The sequence below is a fragment of the Lytechinus variegatus genome, chromosome 4, assembly GCF_018143015.1.
Source record: "Lytechinus variegatus isolate NC3 chromosome 4, Lvar_3.0, whole genome shotgun sequence".
NCBI lineage: Eukaryota > Metazoa > Echinodermata > Echinoidea > Temnopleuroida > Toxopneustidae > Lytechinus > Lytechinus variegatus.
The window spans coordinates 6786412-6811939 of NC_054743.1; the positions used below are offsets into that span (position 1 = coordinate 6786412).

General features: G+C 36.4%; 1 protein-coding gene across 1 annotated transcript; it reads right to left on the bottom strand.

The window, feature by feature from the left end:
- Positions 1–8613: 8613 nt before the first annotated feature.
- LOC121413267 (probable pyruvate dehydrogenase E1 component subunit alpha, mitochondrial) lies at positions 8614–20272 on the bottom strand. Its single transcript, XM_041606027.1, has 9 exons — positions 20096–20272; positions 17406–17462; positions 16842–17015; positions 14167–14293; positions 13058–13149; positions 11592–11840; positions 10869–10940; positions 9982–10158; positions 8614–9049 (listed from the first exon to the last, which is right to left on the bottom strand). Exons 1-9 carry the CDS (start codon positions 20147–20149, stop codon positions 8891–8893), a joined length of 1161 nt encoding a protein of 386 aa, XP_041461961.1. The 5' UTR covers positions 20150–20272; the 3' UTR covers positions 8614–8890.
- Between the last annotated feature and the right edge of the window lie 5256 nt (positions 20273–25528).

Here is a 25528-nt window from a genome sequence, read left to right on the forward strand (position 1 = left end):
TATTTTTCTACACTCTTAAAACAAAGCAGTCAAAAATAATTATAGGGTCAGCTGAGTTCAACTTTTATTCTTGTCATATTTGACTATTTTCTCGTCGTACTTTATACAGAGGTATTTCTGACTAGTCTATCAGAAATGTGACTATACTATCAGTTGCAACCAGCTGACTACACTGGTCTAGTCAATTTGACTGATTTGTGTCACGAGTGTGTATAGTTCTTCGCACTTTATGTGTGTCACTATCTTATTTTTTTTTTAATGTAATACTGGGATGTCGTCACTACTGTATAACATCTGTTTTTCATGTTTCCCCCTCATGAAATTGGATTCGGGGTAAACTTGGCCTTGTTCGTTTTTCTTTTCTTCTATTCTTGTCTTATCTCCCCTTCCTCCTTGTTTCGTCTCTCTTTGTCTCTTTCCAGTTGAACATTTCTTTTTTCAATCATGCATGTCGGCCAAATATCCAGCATAATATATATTTTTTTTTTGAATAATAATAGTAATAATAGGCATTTGTATAGCGCCATCTATCTAGAAATATTCTATTTCGAGGCGCGTTGATATTATTATTACCCCAGATTTAGCTCGAGCTGCCTTTCAGCGCTCGTGCATTCAAGGAATTAATCATGCCGGGTACCCATTCACCTCACCTGGGTCGAGTGCAGCACAATGTGGATAAATTTCTTGCTGAAGGAAATTACGCCAATCCGTATTAACACTTACAGTATTCATATTTATTGACATGATGAGGCATGTTTTTTTTTTAAAAGGGTTGTGTTTACTTGACATCATAAAACATGGTTCCACTTAGTATTCATTGAAACAATCGAAATGTATCTGTTCTTGTGAATTGACATGTTTCAGATTGACGTAAGATCCTCCTTACTACGATGTACAAGTTATAGAGTAAACTTTGGACAATTATAATTCACTGTTGGATAAGAAGGAATATATGACTGATACGGTGATCGGTCCCCTCCAGCAATTCCCTCACCAACGTAGCAACTCGTTCTAAAAAAGCTTAGTGGATAAAAGGAGTTCATCGAGCTTGAGCGTTTATAATTATTAGATAGGTAATAATCTGCAGATTTGATGTTGTAGGAAAGTATCCATGCATGGTTAAGATACAAAATGCATAAAGTTCCCTTACTAATAGTATCTCTTTTCCACCATATAACAGTCATGCAACAATAATTAAATTTACCACAAACAAATTTAGTCAAGGAATGACGTCACTTGTAAATCGTAATTGATGCAAAATCTTTATTTTTGGATTGTACGTAGTCCATAACGTCATGATGTTGATTGTAATTATAATCGGTTATCTTCTAATGCTATTGAAGATTTTAAGTTGAAACTCCTCAAGCATAGTTATAATCATAAGTTATTGACATCATGATGATGACATCAATGATGATGGGCCCGCAGTGGTCTAGGGTTCTGACTCTCGTCTTTCAAACAGAGGGTCGAGCCATGGCGTGTTTTCCTTCAGCAAGAAATTTATCCACATTGTGCTGCATTCGACCCAGGTGAGGTGAATGGGTACCCGGCAGGATTAATTCCTTGCATCCACCAAGCGCCTTTAGCAGCTGGAGCTACAGCCGGGGTAATTGAATAGGCAACTAGATAATTCGGCGCCTCATAAATGCTATATATTACTATGTTTATGTTTAGAGGCTTTATGTTGACGTTTGAACTAGATAATTATTTCAGTGTTCTTTTCCGACGATGTATTATGGGCTAACCCCCCCCCCCCCAAAAAAAAAAAAAATCAATCGAACGGTAGCCTATTGATATAATGTACATTCTGGAGTTTATAGGCTTCCGTTATTGCCCGTTAGCTATATAACACTAAATCATACATAACCATAGAAAAGGTTTAAAAGATGGATAGAGGACAGAGAGAGAGAGATGGAGAGAGAGTGGGAGCGCGGAGGGGCGGGGGGTAGTAATTCCAGGGGCGAGAAATAATAAGCTTTTAAAGGACTGATTGACCACTACCTTTATTCTGTGTCGAATTGGAACTTTAAAAAAACTATCGAGGGCAGTCCGGAATTTATAATATCTAAATGCAAGACATCATTTATTGTTGGAGAAATCATCTTGGTACATCGCGAACCGGAAGTCGTGAGTGTTTGTTTCCATGGGAACACACTTACCCGTTGTCAGATGTGAAAAGGTATATCAACAAACGTAGTTTTTCGCGCGCTTTTACTGCCTCTTCCGGTGCGCAGCGAAACGCGTCGCTCCTTCGGCGAGATGTTCCTCAAACGGAGATCATTTTGTCGCAGATGAGGCAAAGTAAGCCTAATTTCAGATCAGGCTTTTGTAGCATATTATAAAATGATTAGTTGGTTGCCTGGACAACTAGGTCCGAGAATTTGTCGGGACCGGTTAGATTGTTTTATTAGTGATGTATTGAAAGTGCAAGAAGCTTCTTTCCATTCCACGTTTCAAGGGCAGACAGGACAGATATCGATTAACTCTTAAAGTATCCAAGCTATTCATTTTAGAATACGAAGGGAATTTTGATGGCATGTTTAGGGTCCGCTGGAAGATCAGTTATATCTGTAGTGGCTGCCCTGGGTGAATTAAAGTTATTGGTTAGAGCGTTTTATTCTTACTTTGCAAGGCCTTGAATAGTTCGATACTGCACTAAACTGGAGACAGGTTTGATATTGTCGTCGAAACCAGCAGGGAATTACACAAAATGAGCTTAGGAATCTATGACACCAAGGTTTGTCATGTTTGCGGAATTGATATGTGTCAATTTCACTTTACGTTCTGACCAGTGTATTCAACAAAACAACCTAAAATACACTTATTTATAACCAGATACCGAATATGTAATTTTAGTTTATTTCTTCTTCAAGTTCAAGGAGATGAAACCAAATATACATTTTCGGAACAACTTAAAAGCCTGACAGTTTGGGGTTTGGCCGGACACTATATTATTCCTAATGTACATGTAGTTGATATATAGGCCACGACATTTTTATGAACTTCCCCATAAATGTTTCATTTATGGCCCAATACTCCAAAATTTCCTCCACTGTAAGTGATTTCTTAATTGTTTCTTCACACCCTGAATTAGGGCAAGCCCAGGGCTGACATTTAGACATCTCTTGAAACGGTTGATCAATCGATGGTGTTGAAGTCAGAACGACCCGCATGCAAAACACCGCATCCAGGTCTCATTACAAGAGAGTGTCCTGGGTCCACTGAATGAATTTCTTTGTACTCGGGAGTTTCATCCTATCAGCTGGTCGGAAAGAAGTAGCATCTGGAAAACGCTTTTTGGTATCGAAGTTGCCAATTTTTTATGAACAGTTGCTTGATAGCTCTGAAAACATTGGTTGCAATAAGGGGTGGAGAGCTTCCCCCTGCCCCTCCCGTTCCCCAGGAAAATTGGAAAAACAAAATGTATATATACTATTTGTTAGTGGTAAGATTGAATGTGGTCAGGCATCTTATTCCAGCCGTAAATTGATCTGAAATACAATTTTCTTTGTTTTGAATATCCCTCTTGGTCATTCTTAAATCTATCATGGCCTCTTATCTGTCATAAAATAAAAATTTAAATTTAAATCAGGTCAAAGCTTTTGCTCGTTCTCTTCGCACGCTCGCAACTATTCATAAACTGTAACCATATACGTCATATTGTGCTCTCTCATTTATTTTTGTTTGGGGGGGGGGTGCTCATTACGCCACTTCAGGGACCAAGGAGAGAAGGGTCATGGAAGATGTCCCTACTCCAGCTAAGAACAGTTTCCCTCTGTTAGCCCCCTGCTCTGAAAATCTGCGACGCTGTATATATGGAAGAAAGTATGTATATATTGTATGTACGTATTCTTCTTATTGATTGAAATGACCAGACACAATGCGAGCTAATGTATTTCCGTGAACATTTCTTGTCCGTAATATCATTTCTTTCTATTTCTGGACAAACTAACAAGCATACTTTTTTTCTGAATAAAAAAACATAATCGTGCTACTCCTGACACAATGCAGTCACACGATAAAACAATTATTTCATGACGTGGCATATTGTTCGATAGTCAATGAAACAATTTCACTCTGTTTTCGTGACAAATTCATGATTTGGGAAGAAATTTCACAATGAGGATTAAGCCTAGTGCATTGGAAACACTCCATTAGATGTTCAAGAGATTATAGAGAAATTTGAACTCACTCGTTGAGAAACGTTTATCAGTTTACAATAAAATTGTATATTCACACCGTAAAGGTATCATGGAATTCATTTAAAAGAAAATATGCTGATAAAACTTGGAACGTCATGTGTCAATTTTAACCTATACATGGTTGTGAAATGAAATATAAAAATCAATTTACATACGTGTAGTGCCTATAGTTTTGTTATAACTGCATCGATTTAGCAAAATTGTGTTTTTGTCAAAGCACGGAAATGGGATTTCGGTGTCCACAATATCATGATTTCCAAATGGCTAATGGAAAAAAAAAGTATATGGACATGATGGGCAATCTCGAAATCCCCGTGGTGCAGAGCCTTTAAGTTAGTTTTGACGAGTCCTTTGAGGAGTGAAATATTTATTCATAAAAACAAATCCAGATAAATACACCCTAAATTCTAAGGTTTTTAAATAAATCCAGATCGGCTGTGAATAGTGACCAACCGAATATTAGATTAAGATTTAAACCTTGTTGATTTATATATAAATCTAAAAGATTTGAATTTTAATCTTTTGAGATTTAAAAGTTAATCCTTAAGATTTAAAATAAATCTAATATTCGGCTGGTCACTATTCACAGCCGATCTGGATTTATTTCAAATCCTTGGAATTTAGAGTCTAGGTCTATAGCTACAAGGTAAAAAAGATATAATTAAGGTCAATTTCAGCAACGTGGTCATGAATCTTAATTTTTTTCAAGAAGCCATAGAATAGAGACCTATTGATAAACCTCTCACCCTTCCGCAAGGTCTTGTCCCATTTTCGGAAACATTAATTCCAACTAGCTTGATTCCAAATGTTTGTACCTTTTAAGGTCATATTTCTAACATTTTTCTCCACTGCATGTATTGATTTTCCGCATTGATTTTTTTTCGCCTATCTCTTCGCATATCTCCCCAAATACATGAAAGAATCGAAAATTCATGAACGTTGAAACGGTCCTCGAGAATACTTGAAAAGTAGGTAATGTTTATACTGGTTTCTATAAACACGTGATCGGTGCCAGGCTTTCTTACATGCCTGGGAATATAGGTCCAATGTGCGCAAAGGCTGTGTAGGATCAATGGATGTACGACCCAAACTGGAAATTACAGGGACCGGGGTTCGAATCCCTTTAGGTACCTTGGCAAGATATAATGCATTGACACTCGCTATTGTCTCCACTGTTATCAAGTTACACCAATCTTTTTAAGAATAATTATTTGTGACGTTTCCTCAAATTCTTCACGTTATAAACGTTTTTTTTAAGTTGTGTCACAAAACTTATTATTTATATGTCAGTTATGTTTTGGTCTGCTTGATCAGTATTGTTCTTCATTTTAAATCATGTCGAATTAAAAAGATTAGCAAGTAAGTCAGCACATCTAACGAGTTGCAGGCAAATTTATCCAAACAGAAAGTTCATTTGATTAAATCTAAAAAAAAAAATCTAGCAGCTATAAATACCATACTAATTTGCTGTAAAATACGAAAGTAGAAAGTAGGAATACAGGAAATAGGACAGTGATATGCATGTCACGTGCGGTATATTAGATCACATTTCTGAATGTAAACAGTAATATTTTTAACAAACATAACTATTCGATACTTCCTTAGTTTTGCTACGCTGTAAAAACAACTTTTCAAACACAAATTTTCCACACAACTTATTACATTCAATCCTTCTTTTCAGTTTCACCATTCCAGTTTTTTCTGTTATCTTTATCATTTTTATATGTATGCAGGCCTCTAATTTTTGAATGTGAATTTTATGTCCCAACTTGTGCTTTCATTCATTTGTATGTTTAATATTTATCTACTGCATAAGTCTTTTATCTCATTAAAATGCACTTTACAGAAATGTATGATTCTCATCATTTACTCACTTTTCTTCCACACATTTTCGTAAGCAGATTGAAAAGTTTAAATGCCTTTACCAGTAGGTGGCGCTACTGACAATGAATGGAAAGATCCATCCAGTATACTGACTGGATGTTTAAAAATAGTGATCAAAATATGGCTCAGTTTTTGCATTGGTGTATATTTCTGTCTGTTAATAAAGAACACTGGGGATTGGTCCAAAAATATATATAATAAAACAACTTTGTCCATCAGCCATTGTAATCTCATTTCAGACAATTCCATAAAATAATCTTTTTTCTACATCAAAGCTCCAATTTTCTCCATTCTTCATAAGCGGAGATTTAAAAAACGATGTTTGAGAGTACTACAACCTTTTCATATGAATCAGAAAACACAGAGAAATCATTTCAGAGAGACTCCTCATATAATACTATTAAACACAAGAATAAATTGAGACACAATGTATTAATATATATATATATACTTTATTTCATTCAGCAACATCAACCACATATTGATGTTGATATATTATTAAGTCTGTACACACACACTCGGTCAAATACAGTCTTTGACTCTTGTGGTACACATTTTGTGCAGAACTGACTACCGGTACTCCCCTTGTTTGTCATTTTCAGTAGCAGTACCTTAAAGTCTACATATAGTATAAATGAATGCTATTCATATCTGAGTCAAAATCCATGAAGAGGAACAGTTAATATAGTTTCAGAATTCTAAAAAAATGGGCACATTCTTAATGTCCTTGTACTTAACTACTAAATGAATTTTGACACAACTCGAGAGCAAACTTAAGGTGATTGGGGTAAAAATGGCACTCTTCTTCTAACTTTCTATTTCCAGAACTAAAGGCATTTGTGGTTAAATCCTGTCATTTGGCAAACCTTTATGTTTCTTCACATAAATGAGTACCAAACAACAAATGTAGCTTACCTTCCATTTCAAGGCAAGGTCATACATTCACAGCAGATTCAAATTAATTATGCAACCGAAAATCTGACCTTTATTAGGGTGTATCAATTTCATTTGTATAATATTTTGACATTGTTTGGAGCACTTTTTTCTCACCAGCCATTTTCCAAAGATTTGTACTTCAGTTCTTCCTTACATCAGTTTAGCTGTTGCAAGAGGAATTATCTCATCGAGTATCAGAGCATGATTCATTATTTGCTTCTTTTGCTAATAAACTATAATTTTAAAAGGGTTTCACAATCATTTACATGTAGATGAGAGGTCACCCTGCATAAAACTTGCCTTCAACAGTACACTCGTACATGCCTAACATTCTTGAACAGACTTAACTTAACAAAGTTAAAGGTTCCATTAGGGGTCAACTGTATGCAACATGACCCAGGAGTTTGACATATTTATTTAATATTTATTTATTTAGCACTTTGTAACTTTTGAAAAAGTGCTTTATAAGAAGTAATTATTTTTATCATTTGCTAAAAATTGAAAAAGAGCACTACACATTTCATTGACATTTGATATACTTAGATATCAACTTTTGACCAAGTACAGGTAAATACTATAAGAAGCCCAGACCTTTGATGACCCTGGTTTACAACAACAACAAAAATAAAACACAAAAATCTATAAGGTAAGACAAGCAAGTCTGAGTGCAGGCTTCAACTATTGTATAGCATGATGTCACCCACATTCCAATAATATTATCAAAATTCCCTTATAGTCCTCCACCAAAAAGAGGAAATCAAAGCCATACATGGATCTATATTTGAGGCAGAACAAGACAAGGAGTTTGTAACTAGGTTACACCAAGTACAACATAAAACTTTCATGTACATACAAGCAAATAATGAATTAAAACATTTAAAAAGGTGTGTACACAATTTTTTAGGTGGGGTGATTAAAACTTCCTTAGTATTTCCTTTCAACTTTGCTGTCACAGAGTAAAGCCACAATTTTGTCCAGTCAAATCATATTGTTTTTAAATTCACAATTATATAGGGATTCCAACTTTAGGAATTGATTTAGTAGAAGAGATAACTTTTTGCTTATTTTGAATAGCACTTTGACCAACCGGTTAGAGTATAAACGCCTGCATAGCAAGCTGTAAAAAGAATACAAATTTGTTTCTAAATATGAAAAATAAAAGGAGAGGATCAGTGCCAAACATCATGGTGTTTCCCCAACTGGACCTAAAACATACAGTTCTTTATTCTAGACTTATTCATACAATATGAAAAATCTGCACACATCTTCTAGGTAATAAATAAGTTATATTTATTCCATTCAATGATACAATCACATCCTTAATTCTTTCCTTAGTCAGAGTCGATATGTTATTCTATAAAAAAAAAATGAGAGAATACTTTAATCCAAAAGAATCAAAAGATTAAAATAATACCCTTCAGTTATCTGGCATTTTGAATTTCTATTGTAAAAACATCACATCTCCCTCATTATGCATCATTGATTCAATTTTTCATATAAGATTCAACCATTCCTTTAGCAAATACACATACAAACTCTCCTCACATCTCCAGTTTGATTCAACATACCAATCTACATGATATTTTTGTCAGAGAGATCAACCCTCCACCACAGATCATGAATTTCCCCCTTCAAGACAAATGGAAGGATCTGTTATTACACATACTGTAGATGCATCCTGGGTTGTTTCCTCAATCTTAAAATCGATTCCTAGAATCAGTGCTATCACGGACTCAGTTGTAGACTAAAACTGATTCTCAGCTGTTCATTAAATCAGTGTGTAAGACCTAAATTGATTTTTGTTTAAATCAATCAATTTCAAGATTGACGAAATATTCCTTGGATGATTCTATTCAGTCTCATAGTTGTTAAGAATTGTGGTAGGAGAATGCATCGGCCCCTCTGACCTTCATGGGGGCGCTGTTTGCATAGATGTTGGTAAAGGTCTCAGAGACTGGTAGCTCTGGATCGGCCTTGGCTTTAGTCATGGCTTCATCAACAGCAGATCGGACAGACGTGTCAATGGCCTGATCAAATTGAAAGAGGGGAGACAAATATGAAACATACATGATCAAATCCTTGCTGAGGGTTAGATTAAGTTGGTGAATAAACACTTGACTATGAAACAATAGTACATGAGAGCACCACTTAAAGGACAAGTCAACCCCAGACAAAAAATTGATTTGAATAAAAAGAGAAAAATCCAACAAGTATAACACTGAAAATTTCATCAAATTGGATGTAAAATAAGAAACTTATGACATTTATTTAGTTTCGCCTAATTTCACAAGAGAGTTATTTGCACACCCCGGTTGGTATGCAAATGAGGGAACTGATGACATAACTCCCTCGCTATTTCTTTTGTACGTCATTATATGAAATATTCTAATTTTCTCCTCATTGTCTTGTGAAAAAAAGTTTTATTTCTCCTTGAGCATGTGCAATTACTATTGTTTAACATTTTATGGTTCAGTTTTGCCTGATTAATTAACTTCTACTTTTAAGCTATTGTTCTAATAATAAAATAGGTAAGTAGACTTGCATAGTTTTGCCCTTTCATTATTATCACAGATCTAAAAACTACCTTTGTAAGTTGACATATGGAGTTTTGCCTTTTAAATTGTCTGAAATTTTAGAAAATTTTGCAAAAACGTTATCTCCAAAATAGAAATAAAACTTGAAATTTTGCCAGATGAAAGAGCATATTCAAATCTATAATGCTAAAAAAAAACAGAAAAATGCCAAAAAATGACTCGCAAGGTTTTGCCAGATCACAGCCGAATTACAGCATGCAACAAAAACCTTTTTGTGGATAACAGTTCTCACTGGAGATATGTACAACAGTTGTCCACTGCTAGTTCTTCTCTCAACTTAGCAAAGTGGGGCAGTGGAAATTGCATTTGAAGTAACCTCCACCCCCCCCCTCCTTGAATACAGTTATTTGAATGCATGAACATACCTTGAGCTCAGCCTCTGTGGCTAATTCATTAGCAAGGATGGTATCTTTGAGCTTGGTGATAGGATCCTGGGTCTGTCGGATCTCCTGGACCTCTTCCCTAGACCTGTAGCTTGTTCCTGGATCACTCATACTGTGTCCATGATATCTGTAGGTCTCAACCTCCATTACAAGTGGACCCTGTGAGATGATAGACAAATCGATATTTAGATTTTTTTTAATATCACAGAAGATCTGGCATTCTTAAATCTCCCAGACCTCTTTCCTAGACCTGTAGGCTGTAGCTGGGTCATAGACCATTCATATTGTGTCAATGATAACTGTAGATCTCAACCTCAATTACGAGAGGACTTGCAAGATTACAGACCATGTCAAGATGGACGATGAACAACTTGAACTACAATGCCTCCACCAACCAACTACATGTATATTGGGTAGAGACATAAGCAGAACTTTTGCCATTTTATCTAATACTAGTAGGTTTGTAAGCATGAAATTGTGAGGGGCCCCTAAGATCTCGGCTGGGGGCTGTTCTGTGACATTATTTCGGTCATAAATACCATCAAGTTAAATGACTTGTCAAAAAAAAAACATTAAAAATCACTAATGAATTTTAGCTAAAAACTTTTTTTTGTATTTTCTTTAAACATGAAATCATGCTTTTGAGCAATTTCAGGTCTGACATGCACTTACACAATGTTGTGTAATTTTATAACTGTGTACCATGTGCGTCGCTTATTAAGTTGTGGAAGTTGCATTAAAGACATAAAACGTTCCTTGTAGGTTACAGGTTAATGCAAACAAAAATGTTGAGAGGGACCATAATGTGTGATATGGTGCATAACTGAAAAGATATAACATAACAGTATAAAACAATTTTTTTTTCCTACCTTTCCTGATGTGCAGTAGTCCTTGGCATAACGGGTAGCTTCCCTGACTGCTACAACATCCATACCATCAACCTGAAAATAATTCATGAGTGAGATAATATCTTAGTAAACACTCAATGGAATGCATTCACACATTGATAAGGCATTGATTACTAAAACAACAAGCTCATTACAGTACTTCATTCAAAAGAATTTAATCCCTAAAAATTAAATCAAATTCCTGACAAGCATTTTAATCAACTTCTCATCCTTTAACAACATTAAGGATAATCTTAACTTTTTTTACTACAAATACAGTATTTTTCACATTTCTTTATTCTTTGCGTTCTTCTTTCATACATCCTCACATTCACTTATTACATACTTTTATCAATGTATATAAACACATCAGTACTATGTTATCAATAAATTCAAACTCAGTCGAGTGCAGTTAAAATTGATAGCATTTCCTGATGAGGCAAACGTGTACATTGATGCCTAAATGTCAAAGTTAGTTAAATAGTCAGATGTCATTCAGGTAAAACCAATTTTATCATTATTATAGACTACATCCATTTCTCTGAATTATGCAATGCGGAGGGAGGAGGGTAGTAGTGATTGCTGCAAGTGAGAGGTGAATGCTTCCTCCCCGGTTCAACAGGGACAAAAACAGATTAAATCTTTGGACTTCTGACTATGGGAAACCTTTCTTTTTCATTTTCATCAAATACTACCTATCCTCACCCAGATGCCTGGTATATAATCTCCTCTGGTGTAATAATCCGTTGATGCAGCGGACCTCTCGACAGCCGTTCCCATTCCATACTTGTTATTCTCACACACAAAGATACATGGTAGATCCCAGAGCTTGGCTATGTTATAAGCCTCGAAGACCTGACCCTGATTGGCAGCTCCATCACCGTACAGAGAGATGCACACATTCTTGGTTTCCATGTATTTAAGTGCCATGGCAATCCCAGCACCAAGTGGAACCTAATGAAATATATATATATAAAACTTTATTTTCATATGGGCCATTCCATAAAATAATCAACCTTTTTGTACGTCCGACCCCCATTTTTCTCAAGTTGTACTTCACTTCATAAATTGGCCAAGTCATGTTCATTTGAGAGCATTACAGACTATCATAAGAACAAAAAATCAGTGACAGAAAACGTCATGAAGGTCCAACATATAGGGGGTCGGACGTACATATTTTATGGAATTGTCCATATACGGATCAGAGGAAATATTCACACCACAAACATTTTATTCAATTCAATATGTATCAATATTTCATGGTAAATATACTGACTTATTCGTCAGGCTGCTCACATCAGTTTTACATGATTTTTTTTAATGCTCTAGCTTCTAACAGCATTTCATTAACAGCCTCTTTTTTTCATAATTCGGAATGCAAAAGTGTTTCCTTGAGGTAATTGGAATGAACTGGCAAGACATTCTATTTGTAATAACGAAATACAATTCAAAGAATGTCAATATTCAAACATTGAATTACATCTTGACTGATGGGAATAAAGAAGACAGACTCCTATATAGCAACTAAGAACATGTCCCAGTCATGAGTATAATTGTACCAAGATGTAACAAAATTTCAAATACCAGTAGCTTATCAAACATCCCCTGGAAAAAGAACTGTTCAAAGAAATCAACAAACCTTCCAATTCTGAAACATTCGGGGTATCAACCTTTTTGTACAAACTGTATCTGGGTCCCAAAACACAAATCTTAGTCACTTATCATACAGCTCATTTGCATAATTAATTGCATATAACAATGAATGCAATCAATCGTAAATGATATAATCTTTACAATCAATTACCAAACGTCTCTCCCATGTTTCATAGATGAAGGCTATGTTACAATGGAAAACACTCCATCCCTCGGATAGGACGTTAAATGGAGGCCCCGTGTTGAGGAGAGTCACCACCTTTGCATGTTAAGAACCCACTGCACTATTCGTATAAGAGTAGGGGGGAAACCCTGGTGTAGAGGTCCACCTGCAGTCCCCCCAATCAGTTATATCGGCAGGAGAGACCTGCGGGTCATAGTAATTCAGTTCGCTTTTCACCTCCCAGGCACAAGTGACGCCAACCTAATAATAATAATAATAATAATAACCAAGCTTTGCATCACAGTGCACTGGTGGAGGTGTTTTTTTTCTTGGCAATTGTCTGAATATTACTCACCTGTGCCCCTACGATGCCATTTCCTCCATAGAAGTTCTTACAGTACATATGCATGGAACCTCCTTTTCCTTTAGCACAACCTGTTCTCCTGCCTAGTAAACAAATGAGAAAGGAGAAAAAAAATGGTGGGCGCGTCGTGGTCTAGTGGTTCTGACTCTCGCCTTTCAAACAGAGGGTTGTGGGTTCGAATCCTAACCATGGCGTGTTTTCCTTCATCAAGAAATTTATCCACACTATGCTGCACTCGACCCAGGTGAGGTAAATGGGTACCGGCAGGAAGTAATTCCTCAAAAAGCTGTGCGCACTAGAATCGGTGAGACTAGCTTAGCCGGGGTAATATAGGAGCGCCTTGAGCACCTAGCTAATCCTATATTATTATTTATTCATTGTCACATCCATATGGCTGAATGACAATTATCATCAACTGACTGAATTACAAACTAGGTTTACAAATTATGAACCGATACACAAAGCATGCAATAAGGAATAAAGCGATCACATAAATTATGGTACATGTTTGTTATTCTCAGATTCGATTGTCCAAAAATGAATTAAGGTTCGTCCGTACGGAATATATATGAACATTAATTCATTTCTTTAACCTCAAGAAAAATGAACCTCATGACATTTTCAAATTAACAAGTCTTCCAAATATTGATCCTCATTAAATTTTAGGGGATACCAGTCACAAATCTTCAGATAAACAAAGCTTTGCTAATCTTTGGAGTGTTTGAAACTTTAAATTGAGATGTAACCTCATAATCATAGTTTACACACACAAACAAAATATTTAGCCCATGGTGTACGTGTATTAGTGATATTTCAGTAGAATGCTTCATTACCTCTTCATGTTTTACACTTATTGACTACCAGTTTTCTGTTATTTTCTTTCTATTTCATTTATTGATTTGTTGTTTATATGATTGACATTAATTACCTCTTAAAATTGTAAACTCATATTCATACTTTGTTTCTATTTAAATTGATTATATATTACTTGTTTTATTCACGTTCTGTTTAAACTGTAAAGGGCTTCTAAACTGTTTTGTATTAAAGCGCTATATAAAAGCTCCATATTATAATAATTATTATTATGTTCAAATGCATACCTGTGAGTTCTGCTAGCACACCATGTAAGGTAACACCTCTGAGATAGGCCCAACCATGAGCTCTGTATGCTGTGATAACTGCATCATCTGGTGTTAACACTGAATCTATACCTACTGCACATGCTTCCTGTACAAAAACAATAGCAGTGAAAAATAAATATTAGGATGGGGGGGTCGGGTGTCCGGACACTTTATATTTTTGAAGTCTTCTTTTTTGTCTTTGGATTACACTAAAAATATGAATTCAATGGAAGTAATCATCTTCTATTTTGTTTTCTATAATATTTCCTAACACTTTGTACTAAAAATTGATGAAACTTCGCTTGTAAATTTTTCCAAATGACTTTCTAAAATTGATCGTCCGGACCCACGACCTGTCCGGACACACAACAACTGGGTATACATGTATAACCTATTTGGCAAAGAAAACATTACTAAGTTCAAAATATAGCAATAAAAATGGTAAAAATAATGCAACCACTGGAAATCCAGGAACAGAAAAAAGGGTTACACCTGTAATTTCTGAACCTGAGGATATTTGTCCTCCTCTAAAAAAATACTTGAGGTACATGTAAAATTTGAATTTAGTTTGATAAGATTAATTTTGCATTTGTAATTATGTTCCCACAAAAGATTGGTTCATGGTAGGTCTTATTTTGCCAAACCTGTACTAGACCACAAATACTTTAGGCATCTTTCTAATGTTGGGTTGGGGAATTCTGACTAGGAATGTACATGTATCTAGCTTACATTTACGTCTCAAAATTGACTTATTACTCTTTACGGAAAATAATGAATAAAGAAATAAATAAATACATATGTAGGAGTGGAAATGGTGCACTGCACACCTTTGCCCAAATTTAAAAATCCAGCAGATTGGCAAAAACAGAGTAAAATTTTAGTAAGTAAAACAAAGGGTTCATTGTGGAGCGTTGTGGCCCAGTGGATTAGTCTCCGGACTCTGAAACAGAGGGTCGTGGGTTCGAATCCCAACCATGGCGTAATTTCCTTCAACAAGAAATTAATCCACAATGTGCTGCACTCAACCCAGGTGAGGTAAATGGGTACCTGGCAGGAATTTATTCCTTGAAACGCAGCGCACGTAACAGCTGCACTGCTAAAGCCAGGGTAATTATGCTGCATATACTGTAGAGCGCTTAGAGACTTCTGACAAAGTAGCGCTATATAAGCAAGCATAATTATTATTATTGTCATTATTACATGTATTACTATTGTTTACATTTTAATGACTGATAGTGATACTCAACATTCTTCTGGCTCCAAACAAACAGACCCAAGGTCAATTTCATTATCAACTTTACAACTATGGTAACTTTGCCACTACTCAGTCAGTCGGCAAGCCCCTGTGTTAATGAGCAAATGGGCAAGATTTATCCAAGTCCTCTCGTGGCTGAATTCATGTCCCTGCAAAATCTCGTGAATTGTGAGACTTTTTCTCAAAGAATTTAACCACTTTCTCCTGGAGTAAAATTGATTATTTTTGTACCATTGGGAAGAGTAAATGTTACTCTTTCATATTGGTTATTTCTTTTGAATAAAATATTTTGATAAATAAGTGAATTTTTTACCAGAAAAGATGCATCAAACAGAATTTTCTTCCTCTGTTTTCACTTGCAAATTGTGCAACATTTTGTGTTTTAGGTACCAACATTATTCATATCATCAGAAAGCTCAAACTCTATACTTTCTTACAATGTCACTCTTGATATGTGGCATTTTTTAGATGGGTAAGCAGCCAGCTTTTTCCATCATGATGCAAGACGAGATTTCTAAAATTTCTGAGTAACATAAAATCCAGAGTTCTGATTGGCTGAATAATGTTTTCACAACAACAGGCGCGGGTTATTTGAAGAGATTACCACATGGTGAGTGTGACCTTGCAGAGGCCCAGTGTGGGGAACATTGGAATTTGCGTGGGTGTGTGGTCTCTGTGACCAATCAGAGTGCAGTATTCTTGTTTTTGAGCTGCTAAATGTACTTGGCCTATGAAAAGCTGGCTGCTGACCCATCTAAGATACATCTTCTTATACAAATTATATCATATTAAAGCGTAGATCTTCAGCTTTATTATGATCTAAAAATCATTTGTGCTCAAACAGAAATCAAGTGTGAAAACAACAACATTTGTTGCATGAAAAAAATCATTTTGTTTCATGTTTTATATCAAAAGTTTTCCCTATATTGCATCATTTTTTAAAAATTCCAAACACATGACCTGAAAGAATGATTCTTCTTCTTTACAAAGATACCAAAAACATGAAATTTGGTTAATATTTAGAGCAGCAATGGCAGAATAAAAAGAGGTGTTTTGGTTCGCACCAAGCTCATTAATAATGCAAAAACCCTATAGTCATGAATATCACTTGGATAAAAGAAGCTACTTTTTCAGGGCTTGCCGACTGACTGTACTGTGAATACCACTGATACCTTCATTGTAATTGGCTGTCGCAGCCTGTTACCACTGGCGTAAATCCTTGCGTCAGACCTACTGTTCAGGGGGGATGGAACAAGAGACCATCCTCCCCCCCCTCAACAATAGGTGTGACGCAAGGATTTACGCCAGTGCTTGTTACTATAGTGGCGTCCTATAATGGCAAAGTTACCATAGCTGTAACTATTTATGAAACAGGCAATGATGAACTTCAGTTTCTTACCTGTCCTGAATACAAGTGACAGAAGCCTCTGATCTCCTTTGATTTATAGAGGGTTGCAGCAGCCGTCTCCATCCTCCTAATGGTTTGCATCTTGTGATAGTAGTTCAAGGCTTCATCCTTGGTCAGCGTGCTGGTTGTCCTAGGACCTTCTTCAAGCTTGTGAAGTTTGAAAGGCTGTCGTTTAGATTTCAAAGGAAAACAGGTAGAATGTAATGTAATGTAGAGGATTATGTATTATGCACACTGCATCATTGGTGTAAACGTTTGTTCTTTTATGTGCACAGGGACCGTGTTCATTGTTAGCTGCCATAGCACCTGAAGCTTCATAGCCCAGAGAATAGACAAAGTTCTTATTAGACAGATTTTAAAGCATACATGTAGGCCAAATTGTTGTTGGATTTCATTGAGAATTTAACACTATTCCAATGTTTAACTACTCAATTCTATAACTTTATTAATCATTCTTCGACAGGCCATGTAAAAATGTAACTAGGATGCCTTTAGAAGAAAAAGTCAAGGAATCATGGCACAAGGAGTAAGAAAAGGTGATAATGCTTAACTCACATTTGTTGTCAACTGTACATCTGTGTTCAGCTGCCTGCTTGCGATGGCAACAGTTCTCTGGAAAACAAGATCGAAAACGAATACAAGTGAACGAATGTTTGGTAATTATCTAGATCTTTGTTTATACTCTGACATAGTAACTGATCATTTTCAAATGCTGCCATGTTTTAGCTCTTTATTGCAAAAAAAATTATGAGCCGAGATTCATACGGAGAAAGAGATTCACTAGAGGACAGTATATGTGGCCATTCGTCTTGAACTTGCCCCATAAAAAGGTGGTTTGTTACGCCTTACAATTTTCATTCGGTTTAAAATACCATATCTCGGTTGAACAGAGAGATATTGTCAGGAGATTGGTATCATTTAAAGCTAAATATATACTCGATCATGTTTGAAAAATTGAGCGCAGTAGCACATAAATTCGAACAGAATATGGTGAGGGTGGTTAAGGGGAGGGGGGAAGATGTACAAACAAAGTCTATTCGCTGCCGATAACTGCGCATGCATGTTCGCAATGTTTTGGAATCGGCAGTGAATTTCATGCGCGTGAGAAAAATGTTATTGGCTCTAAATCACCAACTTTGAGACCGATACTAACAGAAGCATGAAAAAGAAGTGAAACTTTGTAAAACTAAAGAGTACATGTACGAATATTATTTTTTATTGTTTTTAAAGTTTGTGTTGTTGCACAAGTTTCATATTTTCCCCCATAAAATCCCACCTTTGTCAATTAGAATATCAGACTCAGAGCAAGTTTTGGACCTCATAGTGTAGCGGTAGTGAAGTGGGGTGGAGCCTACAGTATACAAACATCACTTGAGGTAAGTGTGAGTGTGCTAGTACAAGATACATGATCTGGTGATGCTAGGAAAATAATTTCAGCTCAAATTTTGTCAGACTTTTTGGCCAAATATCAATCTTATCGATCCCTGGCCTGCATTTCAGCCACATCAGGGTCAGGGATCGGCAAAATTTACAATTACTTGAAGTACCGGTACAAGTCTCACTGAGGACCATATGGGCAGGGTGTCAAGGCTCCCTGATGTAACTGTATTGATGTCAAATTATATTAAAAAACATCATCACAGAGTCATCAAGGCTAAGTCTGAATCTGCCCACAGGGTTCAGGATCTTGAGCTCCATCCAACGCCATAGCAGGTAGAGTTATACAGAGTCCAGTATGGTGATGTGACCTCAATTCGCGCGTTACCTAATTTTGTGCACTGTCAAATATGATCTAATTAATATCTTGAAAAACTGATATCACCAACAGAAAGAGCGACCCAAAATTACCCAGTATGATCAGTTCCCCCATGTCTGCGCGGTCTCCCAAGTCTGCGCACCCGTGTATCTGCGCGATTCTAGTAAAAGATACGCAACAAGCACGAACTTTACACATGCAATACATAGACAGGTATTCATAAAAAAATCTGACTTAAAATGGTGGAAAAATAATGAATTCAGGGCATTCCATGTGACGGCCTCAAAATGCAGCCTTTGTCATCAAAATTCCTGAATCGTGGCAAAGTGAATGAGTGCGCAGACATGGGGTACCATTTTTTTTCAATCTGAAAATGACTGCCCGAGGTTTTTTCAAGAAAATCTTACATCTTCTTTCATTTTTAGTGAGAAATTTGGTACACTTACTCTTAATAATATACAGAACACTAATAACCAAAAGATTTTGTGAAAAAAAATAAATTCATGTTAAATCTTAACTCAAACTGTTAGGTGCGCAGACTTGGGGCCCACCATCATATGGTAATTTTCTTGAACTTAAGGTAAGGTCTCAAATTGTGAAAATATTGGCAAAACATCGGCAAATTTTGTTTCCTTTTGCGTCCGTTCTGAGAAAATCTGATCTTCTCGACAAGCATCAAGAAATCGCCAGTTTGTAAGCAGAGGTCTCCAAATACATGTAAGTAAAATGTGATACCAACTGAATTAATGGCATTTTAAGTTTAACCTCTATCAGATAATTCTTATCTTTGTCTGCTTGATTTCTATTCTAAAGCTTTGCAAAAACGATTGCAAATTAAGGTCACACTTTTTTATAACACTTTTTCAGCTGAGCGCGCACTAGTCGATCGCCGCCATGGAATTTTGAGAATGCGAATATGAGCGAAACCCTTGACCTTTCTTACTTCGTTTACTTACTTACCCCAAATTGTCACCCCAAATGCAATCAATAATAGCATCTTCTTTGGCTCGCTTCATCAAAAGCACCAATGCCAACTTCTAGCACCAGTAGCAAATAGTACCTAGCAGCTCATCAACCTTGTGACAAACACTGAGAGAAGTCTGAGGAGATCATTTGGGTGTGGAAACGACCCACAACAAATAACAATAACAACTACTTTTAGTTTAAATTCCGTCAAGCGAATTTGACCTTCACTTTACCTTTGGAAGTTTGGGATCGATCATGCCTTCCATTTGGTATTTGGATTTGGATTAATTTTGTGTGAACTGTGAGATTTTTTAATGAAAATCAACTTCATGATAATTTTCAAAATGTGCGCAAATTTATGGTCACCCCATCATACAGTCCAGTACGGTATGCCTAGGCCAGGGGCGCAGGGGGCATGCACCGTCTGTCTCCGTTCCGTGAGGTCATACCGTGCATATCGCACGACCCTTCACTTGGCTTGGAAAGAATCGGCCATAGTTTTCGCGTTTGCTTTCCAACTTACCGGCAAATGCTGCCTTGAAACTGGGCCCAATCTTCTGGCTAAGCTAGAAAGCATCTCTAAAGAGTAATTTCGCCTCCAGTTGATATGAAATTACTTCAGTAAATCAGTCCAAAATTAATCTACAATCACACTCCTACGTACAGCTGCCGGTTTTCAAGCTTAAAATCCACCATCAAACGAGAAAAATAAGCCCCATGACATCGTCACTGCATTGGTGCGTACGCTTTACGAGGATGATCGTTTCCACATTTACAAGCCCAACTGCGCGATATTTACGCCACCGGAAGTCATACTAAAATAAACGGGGCACTGCCTTCTGCATAGCCCCCCCCCCCCCGCCCCCCGGTATATAGGGAGATTTGTAATTGTCTCTGGGGGTTTTCCAGTGGTGGATAATTGAAAGACACGCCGCGTCGATAATGTCTGAGGTGACAATCCACGATTTACTAGAGGAGAGCGTTACTTATTCATTCCCCCCCAAAAAAAATGTTTGCAAGCATAAAGAAAAATGTTGACAAGAACCAAAAAAGTCTGGGTCAGTACGTAGGGAAGGCCCACTCGGCCCCTCTGCACTGGGATCCTCCTTTAGTTAAAGACAGGGATAGTACAAACCCTAGGGGAATCCAACCCAAATGAAAAGCTTATTGCTTTTAATTATTTAACAAATTCAGAGAGGCATATAAATTATTCGAGATCTATTGGTTGAAGTCTGAATGAAACCGGGTGGGTGTTTCATAAAGCTGTTCGTAAGTTAAGAGCGACTTTAAGAACGACTGGTGATCCGTTCTTGTGGTAAATGGTATATTCATTGGAGATGGTTAAGAAGGGTTCACCAGTCGTTCTTAAAGTCGCTCTTATCTTACGAACAACAGCTTTATGAAACGGCCCCCGGATAGGTTGTAGAGCAGTAGTGCTATTATCTTGCTTAACACTTTATCAGAAGTCACAAAGCACTCTACAATAATGAGCATGGGTCAAATTAGCCATGTAATGGCCTATAGGCAGATATTGATGCCATTATTATGTATAAGGTATTTTCTTTATTTGTCCCACAGACAGGAACATACCAATAAGGAGAAACATTTACTTAGTGTGATGATAATGGTGATGATGATGATGATGATAATGGTGATGATGATGATGATGATAATGGTGATGATGATGATGATGACGACGACGACGATGATGATGATGATGATGATGATGATGATGATGATGATGTTGATGATGATGATGATGATGGTGATGATGGTGGTGGTGGTGGTGGTGGTGATGGTGATGATGGTGATATAATGTGGAACAGAGGAAGAAATGCCAAGCAGTGAAGTATAGATTGTGGGCCTGGAGGGCGTTTGCCCCCCCCCAAAAAAAAAAAAAAAATATATGTCAAAATCTCTCACAAAAATATCAAAATTTTTGCTCACTCTCCAGCAATTTCCACTATATTTTCCATATCCGCCATATCTAGCGGCTTCTAGCCCCCTCAAAATTTTTGGCTCATTACGCCTCTGATGTATGGCAAAGAGTACGGCGGAATAGGTATACTACAGTGCGTATCGAAAAAAAAACGGGACAGATTTGAAAAGTCTATAAAATATTAGTTTTAAATTATTATTTCTATATTTTGGTGTTAATAGTTGCTCTAAGGTCTGGTCTTTCAAATGCTATTAAAAAAAATTAGTTTCGTTCATGCTTGAGCGAACACGGGACGTTTTTGTTGGGGGTTCAAAAAGAGGCTTGCGCCAGAATTGCAGAATATGAGTAATATGATGATCGGACTTCTTGCTTATTAGCAGACTTCCTCTTAACCTTTTCATTATCTTTGCCATAATTTTCAAATCATGCGGTCAAAATTCATTTTCAGATCTATTTATTTGCTTGAATTATTCTGTTATTTCTTTTTAATATGCTCTCTGTTAGCTTTGAATATTCCTTCTTCAAGCTAAAATTTTTTTTTTCAACCGAATTATGGGAGAGCATGGATTTTTTTTATTCAAATCCTTTCATTATGTGCTACAAAGATTATGGTGCCTTTTGAACAAAGCCACACAGATGGGTGGGCGCTCGGGTTGCTCCCCCCCCCCCCCCCCCAATTAAAAAAAATCATGACCAAAAAAAGTGGACAGGAAATAAAAGGACAGATAGAAAGTAAAATATGATATTATTTTCTGAATATTATGTCAAAATCTATCACAAAATTTGATATTGTAATTAAAAAAGTGGGAATATTTGCGTGCGCACTTCGCTCACAACTTTTTAATACATTTCACCCGATCTGCCATATCTAGCTCCTTCAAAATTGACTCAATACACCATTGTCATTGAAAGACATGAATCCCTTCCTGTGTTTCCTGTCAAGCAATTAAACTTGGTCAAGGAATTAATGACCCATTGAAAAATAGATTCATGTCTTTTAAAGGTACATAACATTATTTGTTTCACATAATTAACGATTTTAATAATCACAAGTTTTCCCAATTAACCATTCAAATCTTCTTGCTTGGGTTGACAAAAAAATCTCTTTTCTCAGTTACTTATGAAGGAAAATTAAAAGGTAAGAGAAGATTAAATGAAGAAACGAAATAATTCAATTAAATAAATAACTTTGTAAATGAAATTTGAGAGCATAATTCGAAAATTGTAGAACAGATAATGAAAAGGACAAGAGGAAGTCTCCTGATTTGCAAGGAGTCTGATCGTTGTATTACACATATTCTGCAATTCTGGCGCAAGCCTCTTTTTGAACCCCCAACAAAAATGTCCAGTGTTCGCTCAAGCATGAATAAAATGTATTTTCATAAATTGCATTTCAAAAATAAGACCTTAGAGCAACATCTTTTAACACCAACACCAAAATATAGACATCATTATTTGAAACAAAAAATTTATAGACTTTTCAAATCTGTCCCGTTTTTTTTTGATACGCACTGTATACATAATTATCATCAGGAAGGACATCAATGGAGGCGGCTTGTGAATGGTAAAATTGCGCTCTCTGAAATAGCGCCATCTTCAGTTAGACACAAAGCAATGGGTTGGAAAAACTCATGAGCTTCCCTGATTTATTTTTTTGTTTATTCACCGAATCCAATAGTCAGTGAAGAAAATAAGAATTTAACGGGGTTTTTTTCTTATAAATATCTGAATAACTGAATTATTTGTGGGATATGGGCAATCAAGCACCCTACAAACAACAAAGAAAAAAAATTGCGCCCCAAAATATATATTTTGGGGGCGAAGGATGAAGTAGCTTTTGTAAAATTTAGAAATTGACGCCCATTGGTTCCCGGCTGGGTAGCGGGGTTGCTGCTGAGGAAGATTTTTCTGGGGGTGCATGCTTCGGATGTTCTACATCATAGGCAGAACCCCGTGAAAATTTGACCAATATCACCTTCACTATTTAGCCAAAACTTTGTTACTCTTACTTAAGTCAAATTATTTTTTAGTCAAAGTCACTTTCATGTTTTTAACGAAAACAAACTTGTTGGCCATTCTTTTGTGACCAACATCTCCTTCATTTTAAAGTAAAAACTTTTATTATGAATTTGTTTACAAACCACCCCCCCCCCCCCCCCCTCTTTAAAAATCTTTCCCTGGCCCCTGCTCCCCTTCCCCCTTCCTAGAATCAATTCAAGCAAACCAACGGGGGTCGAGCGAGGTCATATTTTCATCATCATTTTTTCTACATGTTCTAATGACTAATTTTAGGTCTCATTGAAAAGAAAGGTAGCTGGGGGGGGGGGGGGGGTTCGGCCGGGGGCCAAAATGTGGATGGTCTCAGGAAACAATCCCCTTCCGGTGTCTGATTTATTATAGACTGTTTACTTGTATAAGGAGAATAGTCTATACTCGCAGCAGTCCATTAGGGAAATAACATTGAAATACTTAGTGAAAGGTCAAGTCCACCACAGAAAACAACTGATCTGAATCAATAGAGGAAATTCAAGCAAACAAACATCAATGAAAATTTCATCAAAATTGGATGGAAAATAATAAAGTTATGACATTTTAAAGTTTATCTTATTTTTCACAAAACAGTTTATGCACAACTCAGTGACATGCAAATGGGAGAATCGATTATGTATTTCACTCACTATCTCTTTTTATTTTTAGTGTTTAAATTAGGCAATATTTCATTTTTTCAATACAGAATTGACATTAAGGACCCACGTGATTGAACTATAAAAGGTTAAACAATGGTAATTCCTCATGATCAGGGAGAAATAAAACTTTGTTTCTCCTCATGACAACTTGGAGGAAATTGGAATATTTCATTGACAACATAATAGTGTGTGGGAGACGTCATTATATTCCTCTCCATTGCATATCGACCAGGATGTGCATTGTTTTTATCTATTCGAAATTTGGCACAACATAGTATAATCGATCTATAAACTATACTATAATTCTGCGAAAAAATCTCATTGCTGATTAATTATGCTAATATATGCATAAAATTAAAAGTTTGCTCTAATTAACTAAATGACGCCCCTAAAATGTTATTTTTTGGTTCACAAAACTTTTTATAGGAATCCGATCAACTGATGTTCTTTATAAACATTTTAACATCACATTTTCATTTTCATTTTTTTTTCCTAATTTTTTTGTGTATGTCTTTGTTTTTCAACTTTTTTTTGCATTGGAAATTGTCGGAAACTTATTTTGACAATAAACAAGATTAAAATTAATTGATTTTGATCAGTAAAAGAAAAAATAATGATACATTATTATGAACGAAGTTTTTTTTTTTTTAGCAAATTTGGGTCTCTATGCCCTGACGAAATGCTTTCGGAAAACGCGTACCCGGAGGTCCCAATTTGGTCTCAAAAGTTGTGTGAGAGTTGGAAGTAAAAAGTCAGTGAGCGACATGGTTAAAAAAAATGCGCGGCTGAAATATCACGAAAATTGTCGGGGGGGGGGGGGGGTTGGCTGAATCGGTCCCCTAAAGGGTTAAAGGCCTATCATAAAAATACAGCTAGGCAAAATGCAGAACGATGTCAATATTATCGCAACCCAATATTATACCTCTTGTAAAGTTTACAGTATAGATACAAACCGGTATGTCTGGTTTGATTTGAATGAATCTCAAGTGATTTTTCACGTGTTTGTATGAGTGTGGACGACCGTGTATGTGGGAGGGGGTTCGCCTCATCCTAAAAAAAAACATAATGACACGAAAATAGAAATGCACATCTTCATTGGGGTGGTCCGGCCGGGGGAGGGGGAGTGCTCCTTTGATTTCGAATTTGGTAGGACTACAACAGCCTTTGGGAGAGGGTCCTCTCACCCCACCCCGGAAAAAAGAATCTCACAAAATTTTGGAGAATAAATTGGTGTTGATTCATAAAAAACCCAAACGAGCACGTTTTTTAATTCTAAATTGTCTGATAAACAATACACCTACAATTTAAATATTATGATAACTGTAATCAT